General features: G+C 53.2%; 1 protein-coding gene across 5 annotated transcripts in view; it reads left to right on the plus strand.

Annotated features, from left to right (window-relative positions):
• Window positions 1-14,881, plus strand: part of PAX7 (paired box 7) — a 201,194-nt gene that overhangs the window by 162,436 nt on the left and 23,877 nt on the right. For 3 of the 5 annotated variants that reach the window (XM_064171983.1, XM_064171986.1, XM_064171985.1), the window contains exon 9: window positions 13,134-13,199. The exons of the other annotated variants lie outside the window; for them this stretch is intronic. In XM_064171983.1, the coding sequence (XP_064028053.1) occupies window positions 13,134-13,199 (66 nt within the window). The remainder of the gene's footprint in view (window positions 1-13,133; window positions 13,200-14,881) is intronic. 5 annotated transcript variants of the gene reach the window in all.

Below are 14,881 nucleotides of genomic sequence, written 5' to 3' on the forward strand. Positions count from 1 at the left end.
AAGAGATAAGGGAAGGAAGGTAAAGAAGAAGGAAAGGGAATGGAGAAGGGAAAGAAGAGAAGAGATAGGGGAAATAAGGTAAAGTGGAAAGAAATGGAATGGAGAAGGGAAGGGAAGAGATAAGGGAAAGAAGGTAAAGTGGAGAGAAAGGGAATGGAGAAGGGAAGGGAAGGGGAGAAGGGAAGAGATAAGAGAAAGAAGGTAAAGTGGAAGGAAAGGAAATAGAGAAGGGAAAGAAGGCAAAGGGAAGGGAAGGGATAAAGGAAAGAAGGTAAAGTGGAAGGAAATGGAATGGAGAAGGGAAAGAAGGAAAAGAAGGCAAAGAAGGGAAGGAAGGGGAATGGAAGGGAAGAGATAAGGGAAAGAAGAAAGTGGCAGGAAAGGGAAAGAAGGGGAAGGGAAAGGAAGGGAAGGGAAGGGAAGGGAAGGGAAGGGAAGGGAAGGGAAGGGAAGGGAAGGGAAGGGAAGGGAAGGGAAGGGAAGGGAAGGGAAGGGAAGGGAAGGGAAGGGAAGGGAAGGGAAGGGAAGGGAAGGGAAGGGAAGGGAAGGGAAGGGAAGGGAAGGGAAGGGAAGGGAAGGGAAGGGAAGGGAAGGGAAGGGAAGGGAAAAGCCTAGCCCCTTGCTTGGGCCATGAGACCCTTGGAGGAGATGATGTGGGTTTGTAGAAGTGCATTTTGTGCTCGGATAAGGCTTGGAAGCTCTGGCTCAGGCTTATAAATCCCTGTGGATGATAGTGATAGCAGTGGGAGAAGCATCTCCTGTGGAAACGAAGCCTCTCTTTGCATCCTCATGCCAACTCCTATGCTCTCTGGTGTCCCTTTGAAATAGAGACAACCTTGCTGATAAGAGGGACATAATCCCAGTGCTGGGAACAGATAGCTCCATCCCTCCTGACATTTTTAGGAGCCCACAGAGTTGGAAGGACAGGCAGCCACACCATTCCCATCCCCTCCGACGCGAAGGCAGCAAAGCTTGTTTTCCCCTGGCAAGGGGCTAAAAGCAGAGGAAGTTTCCCCTGCCAGCCTCCAGCAGCCCCTGGCTGGGAGAGGGAGATGAAGAGGCAGCGAAGACGGTGCCATGAGGAAGGGAGGAGGGCTGGAACCAGATCTGCAGCGGCTGCAATTGCTCTCTCAGCTCTGGCACAGATGAAACAGGGAGGAGGGAGGCAAGAAAAGGGGGGGAGAAGGGGGGGGGGGGGGGGGGGGGGGGGGGGGGGGGAACGTGCAGTGAAAGAGCGAAAGGTCCCCAGCTGGCTGTTAGTGGCATCTGCACTCGGAGCCCAGACTCCAGCTGAGAGCTATTTCACTATTTATTTACATGTAATTATTGCTATGAGGTGCAGATATTAACACTGTCAAGAGCAATTTGCCCTGACATTTTTCACTTGCTCTGTTCCCTGACGTTTTGGGGTTGGTGGGATTTTTCCCTCCCCCCTCTCTCTCTCCCTCTCTCTCTCTCTCTCTCTCACCACTTTCAGCAGCGCAAGGACCAGGCTCATTTTTTTTTCCCTTTCATCCCTTCGCAACTCATTAAACTTTGAAATTTAATTTTGGCCAAGGCTTGGGGAACATCTCCCAGCCCTTCCCCTCCCCCATCCCCTTCCACCTTGTCCCCCCCACCCCCTTATCTACAGCAGTTGAAGCATTTCCACTCTAAACAAACCAAATTTACCGCTGGGCGCCTTTTCAATTGCGATGCAATCTGCGGCATTAGCCTCTGCTTTCGACGCCGCATTTCAGACGCACCCGGAGCTGCCCAAGCGTTTATCAGGGGCAGACCTGCCAAGCGCGCAGAGAGAAAGCCGATGCCCGGCAGAGGTCTCGCCAGCCGATGCTCAGACCCGCGTAAAAAGCGCGTCCCCGTTCCACAGAGGGCTCAGCACCAGTGTCTCTTCCCCTCTTCGTTAGGTCTCGTGTCATTTTTTCCCCCCTTCATTTTCACCTTCCCTTCTTTACCTTCCTTTTCCCTTCTTTATCTTTGCCTTCCTTTCTTTCCTTTCCCCTTCCCCTCCCCTTTCACCTTCCCATTCTCTTTTCCATTCTCTTCCCTTCTTTTCCTTCGCTTGTTTCCCTTCCCATTCCCTCTTCCCTTCCTTCCCTTCTTTCCTTTCCCCTTCTTCACTTTCCTTTCCTTTCTTTCACTTCATTTTTCCCTCCTTCCCTTTCCTCCCCTTCCCTTCTTTCCTTTCTTTTCTTTTCCTTCCTTTCTTTTTTCCTTCTTTTCTTTCCTTTCCCTTCCATTCTTCTTTCCCTTTCTTTTCTTTTCCTTTCCCTACACAATTCCCATTCATTCTTCTTTGCTTTCTTTCTCTTCTCCATTCCCTTTCCTCTTTGCCTTCTTTCCCTTCTCCATTCCTTTTCCTTCTTTCTCTTCTCCATTCCCTTTCCTCCTTCCTTGCTTTCTTTCCCTTCTCCACTCCCTTGCCTTCTTTGCCTTCTACATTCCTTTTCCTTCTCCTTTACCTCTTTCTCTTCTCTATTCCCTTTCCTTCTTCTTTGCCTTCTTTCCCTCCTCCATTCCCTTTCCTCCTTCTTTCCCTTATCCTCTGCCTTTCCTTCTTTGCCTTCTTTCCCTTCTCCATCCCTTTTCTTTCTTCTTTGCCTTCATTCCCTTTCCTCCTTCTTTGCCTTCTTTCCCTTATCCACCGCTTTTCCTTCTTCTTTGCCTCCCTTCTCCATTCCTTTACCACCTTCCTTGCCTTCATTCCCTTTCCTTCTTTGTCTTCTTTCCCTTCTCCATTCCCTTTCCTTCTTCTTTGCCTTCTTTCTCTGCTCCATTACCATTCCTCCTTCTTTGCTTTCTTTCCCTTCTCCATTCCTTTTCCTTCTTTGCCTTCTTTCCCTTCTCCATCCTTTTTCCTTCTTCTTTGCCTTCTTTCCCTTCTTCATTCCCTTTCCTCCTTCTTTGCCTTCTTTCCCTTATCCACTGCCTTTCCTTCTTTGCCTTCTTTCCCTTCTCCATTCCTTTTCCATCTCCTTTGCCTCCTTTCCCTTATCCCTTCCCTCTGCTTTCAGTCGCTGGTGACACTTCAAATTAAGACTTCGGGCCTGCTCCCCAGCCCTGATGCGAGGTGACAGTTGCTGTATGTCCCCTAATGAACACCAGTTGTGCATGAGGGCTCCTTTGCCAGGCAGAGCCCTGACGTGACAGGTCCAGCTCACCACTGCCTGCTTCATGTCTGGGCCAATATGGGGTCTGCAAGCACTCAGCTCTTGGTCAATGCTCAATGGCCAAAGGCCCTTCCCAGCAGAGCTCCACTGCTCAGCAACTCACACTTGGGGTTAAGCAGAAGGGAAAAGCTCCATGGGTAGGAAGGGCTGAAGGACTACAGCAGGCTGTTGTGTTATGGATAGAGGAAATCATGGGGTTGTGTAGCCTGGAGAGGAGGAGGCTCAGGGCAGAGCTCATTGATGTCTACAACTACCCTAAGGAAGGTTGTAGCCAGGTGGGCTTGGGCTCTGCTGCCAGGCAAAAGGGGACACAGTCTCAGGTTGTGCCAGGGCAAGTTGAGGCTGGATGTTGTTAGGAAGTTGTTGTCAGAGAGAGTGATTGGCATTGGAATGGGCTGCCCAGGGAGGTGGTGGAGTCTGTGTGGCTGGAGGTGTTGCAGCCAAGGCTGGCTGGGGCACTGAGTGCCATGGTGTGGTTGGTTGGGCAGGGCTGGGTGCTAGGTTGGGCTGGGGGAGCTTGGAGCTCTCTTCCAACCTGCCTGATTCTATGGAATCATGGAGTGCAGGGCACCTCTAGAAGTCATCTAATGCAACCCCACTGCAGTAAGCAGGGACATCCCCAACTAGTGCTGATTGCTCAGAGTCCAATCAAGCTTGACCATGGGTGTCACCAGGGATCCTCCACCACCTTCCTGGGCAACTTGGTCCTGTGTTCCACCACCCTCATAGGAAAGAACTTCTTCCTAAATGATTTCTTCCTGGAGAACTTCTTCCTAAGGATCTTGTCCCTAAAGAATTTCTTCCTCATGGGAATGGTGAGTAATGAGCAGCAGTAAATGCTGAAGTCTTCCTCAGCACCTATGCTTGGTGAGTTTTTGGAAGGGCTTCATGAACAATTCCCATTCCTCTGTTTCACCTGCAGCACTTTAGGCTCTTTCCTTCATTCTCAGAGCTGGACCAGACTTGGCTTCTGTTCTCTTGACTTTAGAATCCTAGAATGGAATCAGAGAGCTGGTTTAGTTGGAAAAGACCTTTCAGATCATCCAGTCCAACCATTCTTGAACTCTACCAATTCCTGTGCCAAACCACATCCCTCAGCATCACATCTGCATCTTTGAAACCCCTCCAGGCATGGAGATTCAAGCACCTCAATGGCCAGCCTTGTGCCAGCCTTGGAGAAACCTTTCAGTGAAGGAGTTTCTTCTCATGTCCAACCTAAACCTGCCCTGGTGCAACTCTTTCAGACCTCTCAAGAGAAGGGATCCAGGAATGTAGTGCTTCCTCCCCATGTTCTGCTGGCTTTGCTTCCTTGGGATGGGAGGAGAACAAAAGCCAGGCCTGTGGAAGCCAGGCAGATCCTGGACATGAACTCTTCACCATTTGGGGGCTTTGGGATTTTGTTCCTCCTCTTCTTTTTTTGATGTGTGCAGGTTCCTTGACTGCAGCACTTCTGTGTCCCTGCATCAGAAGCAAAGAGCAGCAGGGATGGCTTCATTATGCACCAGCAGGTCCTGCCTTGTGTCTGCAGCACTTCTGTGCTGCTGCAGCAGAAGCAAAGAGCAGCAGGGATGGCTTCATTATGCATCAGCAGGTCCTGCCTTGTGTCTGCAGCACTTCTGTGCTGCTGCAGCAGAAGCAAATAGCAGCAGGGATGGCTTCATTATGCATCAGCAGGTCCTGCCTTGTGTCTGTAGCACTTCTGTGCTGCTGCAGCAGAAGCAAAGAGCAGCAGGGATGGCTTCATTATGCACCAGCAGGTCCTGCCTTGTGTCTGCAGCACTTCTGTGCTGCTGCAGCAGAAGCAAAGAGCAGCAGGGATGGCTTCATTATGCACCAGCAGGGCCTGTTTGTGTCTGCAGCACTTCTGTGCTGCTGCAGCAGAAGCAAAGAGCAGCAGGGATGGCTTCATTATGCACCAGCAGGGCCTGTTTGTGTCTGCAGCACTCTCACTCTGCAGCAGGAGCAAAACTGGGATCCCTGCAGGTGAGGGAATGGGTTCCTAGGATATTTTGGAAAGAGCAAAATGGTTTTGTTTCATTCCACCCTCTTTGGAGAGTTTCTTTTCCCCTCTTTACATGCAAAGAGACAAAACTGTTGCAAGTGGGTGTTTTCTTTCCAGTCTCTTTCTGTTCCAGCCTGCAGGGTTTAGCTTCCAGTTGATCTTCCCATCCAAACTTTGCATTTCCACAGCATCCCTCACCCATTTAGTGAGACACTGGAACAGGGAGGTTGTGGATGCTCCCTCTCTGGATGTATTCAAGGCCAAATTGGAGGAGGCCTTGAGCAACCTGTTCCAGTGGGAAGTGTCCCTGCCTATGGCAGGGGGTTGGAACTGGCTGATCCTCGAGGTCCCTTCCAACCCAAACCAGTCTATGAGTCTATTTCCTTTCCATTTTCACTGAGCCTGTCTCAAAGGCTTCTTTACTTCTTCCATAACATTTCTCCATCATCTGTTGGCCCTTTAGTAAACTTTTTATAGAGTCATAGCATTGTTTTGCTTGGAAAAGACCTCCAGCCTCACTCTCCCCACCTCCAGCTTTCCTCCATTCCCCCCAGTCCTGGCATGCCCTGACAGCCTCAAAGGTCTCTCCCCAGCTTTCTTTAGGCCCACTTCAGATGCTGGCAGGCCACAAGAAGGTCCCCTGGGAGCCTCCTCTGCTCCAGCCTGCACAGCCCCAACTCTTTCAGTCTGGGAATGCTGGAGGTCATGGCACATCCCCTTAATGTGGATCTACATCAACAATCCACAACCCTTTGCCCACCTTCAGTGTGGTGCTGCCTGAATTGGGGCAGGCTTGAGGCTCACAAGGATGGCTCCAAGTATAGAATCAGAGAATCAGTGAGGGTTGGAAGGGAGCACAAGGATCAGCCAGTTCCAACCCCCCTGCCATGCCCAGGGACACCCTACCCTAGAGCAGGCTGCACACAGCCTCAGCCAGCCTGGCCTCAAACACCTCCAGCCATGGGGCTTCAACCCCCTCCCTGGGCAACCCATTCCAGCCTCTCCCCACAAACTCCCCAAACTTTCTTCCACAGTCTTCATTCCTCCCTCAGCTGGAGGCTGCAAACCAAAGGGAGAGGAACTGTCCCCCGGGGCTGCTGCTCGGTGCCCTGTAGCAGTTGTGACTGGGGATATTGGGATGCAGCAAGGGAGCAGAGCAGATAACCACTGAGGCTGTCAACGCTGCTGGCACTTAACGTGTTGTGAGATATGGCAGCTTGTTTGCACGGCTGTTAACCAGCATCTCCTGTCCCCTCCTTGTCACTGCCCAGTCCCTGCCACAGCCAATCTGCGTCCTAATCTCCATCAATTAACAAGAAACACTTTCACCCCCTCGCTCTTCCCCTCCCCTTCCCCAAACCGACACAGACACCCACCCTGAAGCCTGGGCTAAAGAGGAAAGAGGTTCCCCCCCCCCCCATCCCCTCTCCTCCCACCAAGCCTCGACCCTCTCCCCCTTTAGTTTCCACTAACTCAGCGCAACCAATTAGGCATCTGACACCCGCACCGGCTGACAAATTGTTTCTGTCATCTGCTTTCTGTCTTTCATTAAACGAGAGGCAGAAAGGAGGGGGATGGAGTTGAGAAGGGAGGAGAGTGGTGGGGGTGGGGGCTGGGAGATGTGATCTCCCCTGCTTAGCGAGGCCAGATACATTAATTACAAAACGGCCATTTGCGGCATGAAAATGCATTAATTAAATTTATGCAATCATTATCTTTAAATAGTCCTATCTGGCCAACCATCAGCCCTTCCCGAGCCTTGCCTCTCCTCTGCTAAGTAGCGCTAATCCCTTTGCCAGCAGTTATCTCGGCATCAGCCGTGGGCTGGCGCTGCTTTAGCAGCTCCTGCGTGGAAGGAAGGAGATGCCTTCGGAACAAGAGAGCTGCGCTGGAGCTGCGGTGCCTGCGCACAGCCGCGGAGCTGCTGCGGCTGCAAGAGACCCTGGAGGTCAAGGCTCAAGTCGTGGAATCAGGCAGGGTTGGGAGGAAGCACAAGGAGCAGGCAGTTCTAAACCCCCTGCCACAGGCAGAACCATGTCCCCTTCTGAGTGCAGTACCACCTCCAGCCCAGCTCTCTTGCACCACTGAGAAGTGATTCTCAGGCAGCCTCACCGCAGCATGGGAATCTAGAATCAGGCAGGGCTGGGAGGGACCACAAGGAGCAGGCAGTTCTAAACCCCCTGCCACAGGCAGAACCATGTCCCTTTTTGACTGCAATACCACCTGCAGCCCAGCTCTCCTGCATCACTGACCTCCTCATCCTCATGCAGCCCTGTGCCCCCTCAAGAAGTGATTCTCAGGCAGCCTCACTGCAGCATGGGAATCTAGAATCAGGCAGGGCTGGGAGGGACCACAAGGAGCAGCCAGTGCCAACCCCCCTGCCACAGGCAAACAGCAAAGTCCTTTAGGTGTAGGCAGAACCATGTCCCCTTCTGAGTGCAGTACCACCTCCAGCCCAGCTCTCTTGCACCACTGAACTCCTTATCAGCGTGGAGCTCTGTGCCCCCTCAGGAAGTGATTCTCAGGCAGCCTCACTGCAGCATGGGAATCTAGAATCAGTCAGGGTTGGAAGGGACCACAAGGAGCAGCCAGTTCCAACCCCCCCTGCCATGCCCAGGGACACCCTACCCTAGAGCAGGCTGCACACAGCCTCAGCCAGCCTGGCCTCAAACACCTCCAGCCATGGGGCCTCAACCCCCTCCCTGGGCAACCCATTCCAGCCTCTCACCACTCTCCTGCTCAACAACTTCCTCCTCACCTCCAGCTTTGCTCCACTCCCCCCAGTCCTGGCACTCCCTCACAGCCTCAAAAGTCCCTCCCCAGCTTTCTTGTAGCCTCCTTCAGATCCTGGCAGGCCACAAGAAGGTCCCCTGGGAGCCTCCTCTGCTCCAGCCTGCACAGCCCCAACACTTTCAGGCTGTGCTCACAGCAGAGCTGCTGCAGCCTCTGAGCATCCTCCTGGCCTTGCTCTGGACACTCTCCAGCATCTCCACAGCCCTCTTGTCCCAGAGGCTCCAGAGCTGGATGCAGGACTCCAGGTGGGGTCTCAGCAGAGCACAGCAGAGGGGCAGAATCCCCTCTTGCCCTGCTGCCCACACTTCTGCTGCTTCAGCCCAGGCTCTGCTTGGCTTTCTGGGCTGCAAGTGCACACTGCTGGCTCCTGCTGAGCTTCTCCTCCAGCAGCACCCCCAAGTCCCTCTGCTCAGGGCTGCTCTCCAGCCTGGCACTGCCCAGCCTGCATTTGTGTTTGGCATTGCTGCAGGACCTTGCCCTTGGTCTTGTTGAAGCTCCTGAGGTTGGCTTGTGCCCACCTCTGCAGCCTGCCCAGGTCCCTCAACTGCTCAGCTAGAGCTCTCCAGCCCACCTCTGCTGTTCAACTACTAGCACTAAACCATGCTCCTCCATACCCTCACAGCAAAGAGGTTTCTTCTGAGGGTTAAGTGAAACTTTCCCCCCCTCAGGCTGGACGATGCAAACCAAGTGGAGAAGAGCTGCAGCCAGGGCTGCTGATGCCTAAGCTCCTCCTGCACAGAGCTGTTGAGGTGGGAAGAGACTTTTGAGGTTAAGCCCAACTGCTCACCTGGAGCTCACAATCCCACCTCTACTGCTCAACTACTACCACCAACCCATGCTCCTCTGCACCCTCACAGCAAAGAAGTTTCACCTTAATTTCTTCCTCATCTCCAGTCTCAGTCTCCCCTTTTCCAGCTCAGGGTCGCTGTCCCTCATCCTGTCACTCCAACCCTTGTCAAAAGTCCCTCCCCAGATTTCCTGTGGTCACTTCAGATACTAGAAGGCTGCTCTAAGGTCTCCCTGGAGCCTTCTCTTCTCTCAGCCTGTGCCCATAGGGAGCATTTAAGTGAAACTTTCTCCCTCCTTAGGCTGGAGGGTGCAAACCAGATGGAGAAGAGCTGCAACCAGGGCTGCTGATCACTAAGCTCTTCCTCCAGCAGTCATCACTGGAGTGGTCATTCCCACACCTTGGAAATACCTCCAGGGATGGTGACTCCACCACCTCCTTCAGCAGCCTCTTCCAATCCCTGCAGCCCAGAGGGTCACAGCTCAGCAACATGAAGGACTTTCTGGGTTTTGGAGGGTGTTCATCACTTCACCTTGAGTGCTGTGTCCAGTTCTGGGCTCCTCCATTGCAGAGAGATGTTGAGGTGCTGGAAGGTGTTGAGAGAAGGACAGCAAGGCTGGGGAGGGGCCTGGAGCACAGCCCTGTGAGGAGAGGCTGAGGGAGCTGGGGGTGTGCAGCCTGCAGCAGAGGAGGCTCAGGGCAGAGCTCATTGCTGTCTGCAGCTGCCTGCAGGGAGGCTGTAGCCAGGTGGGGTTGGACTCTGCTGCCAGGCAGCCAGGGACGGAAGAAGGGGACCCAGGCTGAAACTGTCAGGGCAGGTTGAGGCTGGATGTTGTTAGGAAGTTGTTGGCAGAGAGAGAGATTGGCATTGGAATGGGCTGCCCAGGGAGGTGGTGGAGTCTGTGTGGCTGGAGGTGTTGCAGCCAAGGCTGGCTGGGGCACTGAGTGCCATGGTCTGGTTGGTTGGGCAGGGCTGGGTGCTAGGCTGGGCTGTTTGAGCTTGGAGCTCTCTGCCAACCTGCTTGGTTCTATGATTCTATGATATGTTCCTCTGTGATCTGCTCTGGGTGATCCTGCTCTGGCAGGGGGGCTTGTCCAGGTGAGCTTTTGAGGTCCCTTCCAGCCCCTGACATTCAGTGATTCTCTGATTCTCTGATTTTGTGATTCTCTGATTCTGTGATTCAATGATTCTGTGATTCTCTCATTCTCTGATTCTATTTTCTATGACTCTATGAAAAAGAGACCCTGGCTTTAAAAGTCCTTCTCTCTGATAGCCTCAGGGGTTCCAAACTGAGCCGAGGCTCTTGCAGACAGACCTGGGGTCTGGTTTATTCACTATGGTGAGCCACGAAGGGAAACTCTCACCTTAAAAATGCACCAAGTTCCTATCCCTCCTCATCCTTGGGAAAGCAGGGAACTGAGTGAGCCAGCAGAGGAGCTGGCAGTGGGAAGTGCTTCTGATTTTCCCTTTCTTCCATCCTCCTGGCAGCTGGAGTTATTAAGTGTGGGGTGTGAGCCCTGCACTTGCTGAACTTAATCAGGGTTATTTCATCTCCCCACGACCTCCCCTTCTTTACGATGGGAACCCCGGAGGCGCTGGCTTTGCTTAACTGGTGTATCTTACACCGCAGTTAAGCTGGACCTTAACTGATTACAGCCCTTGATTGATCAGAGAAAAGAGGGAGGGGAAGCGAAAGAGGAGTCCTAGAGCAGATAGGCAGGAGGACTATCAGCGCACCAAGCAGCCTCGCCTGCGGCTGGGATATGCCACTCGGGGGGATGCTTTGTAGTGCAGCTCCTTTCACATTTACAGAGGCTCCAAATGAGAGAAAGAGAGGGACGGAGACAGAGAAAGAAAAGCAGGAGTGGGGTGGGGAGGGGGGGGAGGAAGCATGGAGCAGACTCAAAGGACCTCAGGAAATCTTGTTTGGAAGCAGCAAGTCAGCAGCCGCACTCCATCCCCGCTGTCCGCGGGGGGCTGCGATAGGCAGCGAGCTCCGAGCAGCTTAGCTGGGAAATGGGGAAAGAAAATAGTACTAAAGCGAAGGAAAGGAATGGAAAGGGAGGAGGAGAGGAGGGGGGAGACCTTTCAGGCAGTTTGGGGTTGGTCTTTGTTCGTCTCTGCTGGCGTGGGGTTGCTGAGGAGAGGAATAACAGAAGTATCTAAAGGGGGGTTTAATGCGCCCGGGATGTAGCTGCGCTGCCTGATCTCCCCAGCCTGCCTTCCTCACAGCCCTGCCTTCCTCACAGCCCTGCCTTCCTCACAGCCCTGCCTTCCTCACAGCCCTGCCACTCACGCAGGCAGGGATTTAGAGCTGCTTTAGCAGGAAGCCTCGGGATGGGTTTGCTTGTTCCTTGCTCTTTCGTGCGGGGTCCTGCCCCTGGGTCGTGGAATAGAATCAGAGAATCGTTTGGGTTGGAAAAGACCTCCCAGAGCGTCAGGTCCAACCATCAGCCTGATACCATCACTGCCACTTGTGATGGTTTGGGTGTTCCCTGCCTCCCACACACACACACACACTTCGTAAAATCACCCAGCCCAGCCTCAGCAGCTCTGGAAATGGAATGAAGCTTTGTATTTACAGCTTAGCACAAGATACAAGCAGAGAATTACAACAGATGCAGAAGTGTGCAAGTTAAAAGTAATCCGGGAGCACAACAGCCCTCCCAGAAAGCAGAGTCCCCAGGAGGGGCTCCCAACCACCCTCCCACCTTCTCCCATCCCTCTACCTTAACCCAGACTTTGCCTTATGCTCAAGGTGGTTTGGAGGGTCAGCCAGAGGGGTTAGGAAGCAGAGGGATTAGTCAGCAGGTTATGTTAGAGAGAGAAGTTCAGCCCAAAGTCCAGAGAGAGGCTCCCTTATCTATGGGGATGAGGCACTTAGTGCCATGGCCTAGTTGACTGGATAGGGCTGGGTGCTAGGTTGGACTGGATGAGCTTGGAGGTCTCTTCCAGCCTGGTTGATTCTATGATTCTATGTGGATAGTTAGTAAAGCCCAAACTGTCCATTTCAGAAGGAGGATGCTCAGCACTAGATAGAAACATGAGGCAGCAGTGCCCAGGTGGGCAGCAGAGCCAATGGCATCCTGGGCTGGCTGAGGAGCAGTGTGGCCAGCAGGACAAGGGAGGTTCTTGTGCCCCTGTGCTCAGCACTGCTCAGGCCACCCCTGGAGTGCTGTGTCCAGTTCTGGGCTCCTCCATTCAAGAGAGATGTTGAGGTGCTGGAAGGTGTTGAGAGAAGGACAGCAAGGCTGGGGAGGGGCCTGGAGCACAGCCCTGTGAGGAGAGGCTGAGGGAGCTGGGGGGGTGCAGCCTGCAGCAGAGGAGGCTCAGGGCAGAGCTCATTGCTGTCTGCAGCTGCCTGCAGGGAGGCTGTAGCCAGGTGGGGTTGGGCTCTGCTGCCAGGCAGCCAGGGACGGAAGAAGGGGCCCCAGGCTGAAACTGTGGCAGGGCAGGTTGAGGCTGGATGTTGTTAGGAAGTTGTTGTCAGAGAGAGTGATTGGCACTGGAATGGGCTGCCCAGGGAGGTGGTGGAGTCTGTGTGGCTGGAGGTGTTGCAGCCAAGGCTGGCTGGGGCACTGAGTGCCATGGTCTGGTTGGTTGGGCAGGGCTGGGTGCTAGGTTGGGCTGGCTGAGCTTGGAGCTCTCTTCCAGCCTGCCTGCTTGTATGATTCTGTGATTCTATGGAATCAATCCCCTTTGGGAGTTTGAAGATGGCAAGGTGCTCCTGTACCTTTTGGCTTGAGTCCCTCCCTTTTCTGGAAAGGCTGAGCCCACAGCTCTTGGTTTTGTCTGTTGGTGAAATTGGTGCCTGTGGCTCTAGGACACCTCTCCCTTTCCCTTAAACTCCCTCTTTTTGTTTCTTCTCTGCCTACCCAGACTACTAAGCACTTAGTCATCTGCTTTTGTCTAGAGCCTGGTGCCCTGATGGCAAGGTTAGTGGCTTGTGCTTCTAGATCCTAGAGCCATGGAATGGTTGGGGTTGGAAGAGACCTTCAAGATCATTGAGTCCAACCCCCAGTGCCCATGGAGAGTGAGGCCTCCACCCTTCCCCTCCAAATGACACTCAGCTCAGGGTGTCTGTAGTCTACATTGGGTGCTTCTGAGGCTTTAAGCAACCTGGGCCAGTGGGAGGTGTCTCTGCCCACGCAGGTGGGTTGGATGTGGATGATCTTAAAGGTCCCTTCCAGCCCCAACCATTCATGGATTCCCTGATTTCCTTTCTGCTATTCCCAGAGCCTGCTCCTCTTTCCCAGACCATCCAGACTTAAACCATGCCTCTTACCCCCCTTCACCCCTTATAGCTAAGACCTTCCCAGGCTTTTGTATAGCTTAGAACCTTTTCTCTGGACCTTCTCCATAATTTGTACATCTCTACAGAAGCAGGGTGCCCAAAACAAGATGCAGTGCTCCAGGTGGAACCTCACCATAGCCTTGAACAATCAGGTAACAACTTCCCATCGCCTTTTCCTTCCCCTCCCCCCACCTCCCTCGATCCTCCCTTCGTGCAGCCTGCATCAGTCTGCTTTGCTGCAGCTCACCATCACATCTCCCAGCTCCATCTCATCCCAAGCCCTCTCCATCTTGAGTGTGTGGCAGTTTTCCATCTGTTAAGTGAAAGCAGGGTCGTTTTAGGACACCAAAAGGCTCATCTCCATTTCACCCGCTGCGTCCCGGACCGCTCCCCTCCGGCGCCGAAGCATCCTTCAGATGTTTTAAGTCACTGAAAGGCATTTGATGATATTTCTGGGTTTATTGTTCACTCTATCACTGCTCAAGCACAGGCCCACAGCAACCTTTTCCTGACCACTTTGAAGTGATCAAGTATGAGCTGTCCCAGACACACCAGTGAGGTTTCAGGCACATTGCTTTGCTGCTTCTAGTTTTGCTTTCTGACACACTTGGCATGGCCTCGGGAAAGGCATTTTGCTGCCCTCCACAGATCTTCCAGCAGAGAGGGGCGAGGTAGGGAAAGGTGGACACTGCCCCAGCACAGCTGCAGCCACAGCAGCACTGAAGTGGGCTGGAGAGGTTGTGTCAGCTCAGTTCTAACACTGTTCTGTTTAGCACTGGTAATGCGCTGGTGCGTGGGTGGGTGGGTGGGTGGATGGGTGGATGGATTTGTGGATGGGTGGATGGATGGGTGGATTGGTGGATGGACAGGTAGATGGATGGATGGATGGATGGATGGATGGATGGATGGATGGATGGATAAATGGATGGATGGATGGGTGGATGGATTGGTGGATGGGTGGATTGGTGGATGGGTGGATTGGTGGATGGACAGGTAGATGGATGGATTGGTGGGTGGAAGGATGGATAAATGGATGGATGGATGGATGGATGGATGGGTGGATGGATGGGTGGATGGATTGGTGGATGGGTGGATTGGTGGATGGACAGGTAGATGGATGGATTGGTGGGTGGAAGGATGGATGGATAAATGGACGGATGGATGGATGGATGGATAAATGGATGGATGGATGGATGGATGGATGGGTGGATGGATGGGTGGATGGATTGGTGGATGGGTGGATTGGTGGATGGACAGGTAGATGGATGGATTGGTGGGTGGAAGGATGGATGGATAAATGGATGGATGGATGGGTGGATGGATGGGTGGATTGGTGGATGGGTGGATGGATTGGTGGATGGGTGGATGGGTGGATGGACAGGTAGATGGATGGATGGATGGATGGATGGATGGATGGATAAATGGATGGATGGATGGGTGGATGGATTGGTGGATGGGTGGATTGGTGGATGGGTGGATTGGTGGATGGACAGGTAGATGGATGGATTGGTGGGTGGAAGGATGGATAAATGGATGGATGGATGGATGGATGGATGGATGGATGGATGGATGGATAAATGGATGGATGGATGGGTGGATGGATGGGTGGATGGATTGGTGGATGGGTGGATTGGTGGATGGACAGGTAGATGGATGGATTGGTGGGTGGAAGGATGGATGGATAAATGGATGGATGGATGGGTGGATGGATGGGTGGATTGGTGGATTGGTGGATGGGTGGATGGATGGGTGGATGGGTGGATGGGTGGATGGGTGGATGGATTGGTGGATGGGTGGATTGGTGGATGGACAGGTGGATGGATTAGTGGGTGGA

Source organism: Pogoniulus pusillus, chromosome 36, assembly GCF_015220805.1.
Source record: "Pogoniulus pusillus isolate bPogPus1 chromosome 36, bPogPus1.pri, whole genome shotgun sequence".
NCBI classification, from domain to species: domain Eukaryota; kingdom Metazoa; phylum Chordata; class Aves; order Piciformes; family Lybiidae; genus Pogoniulus; species Pogoniulus pusillus.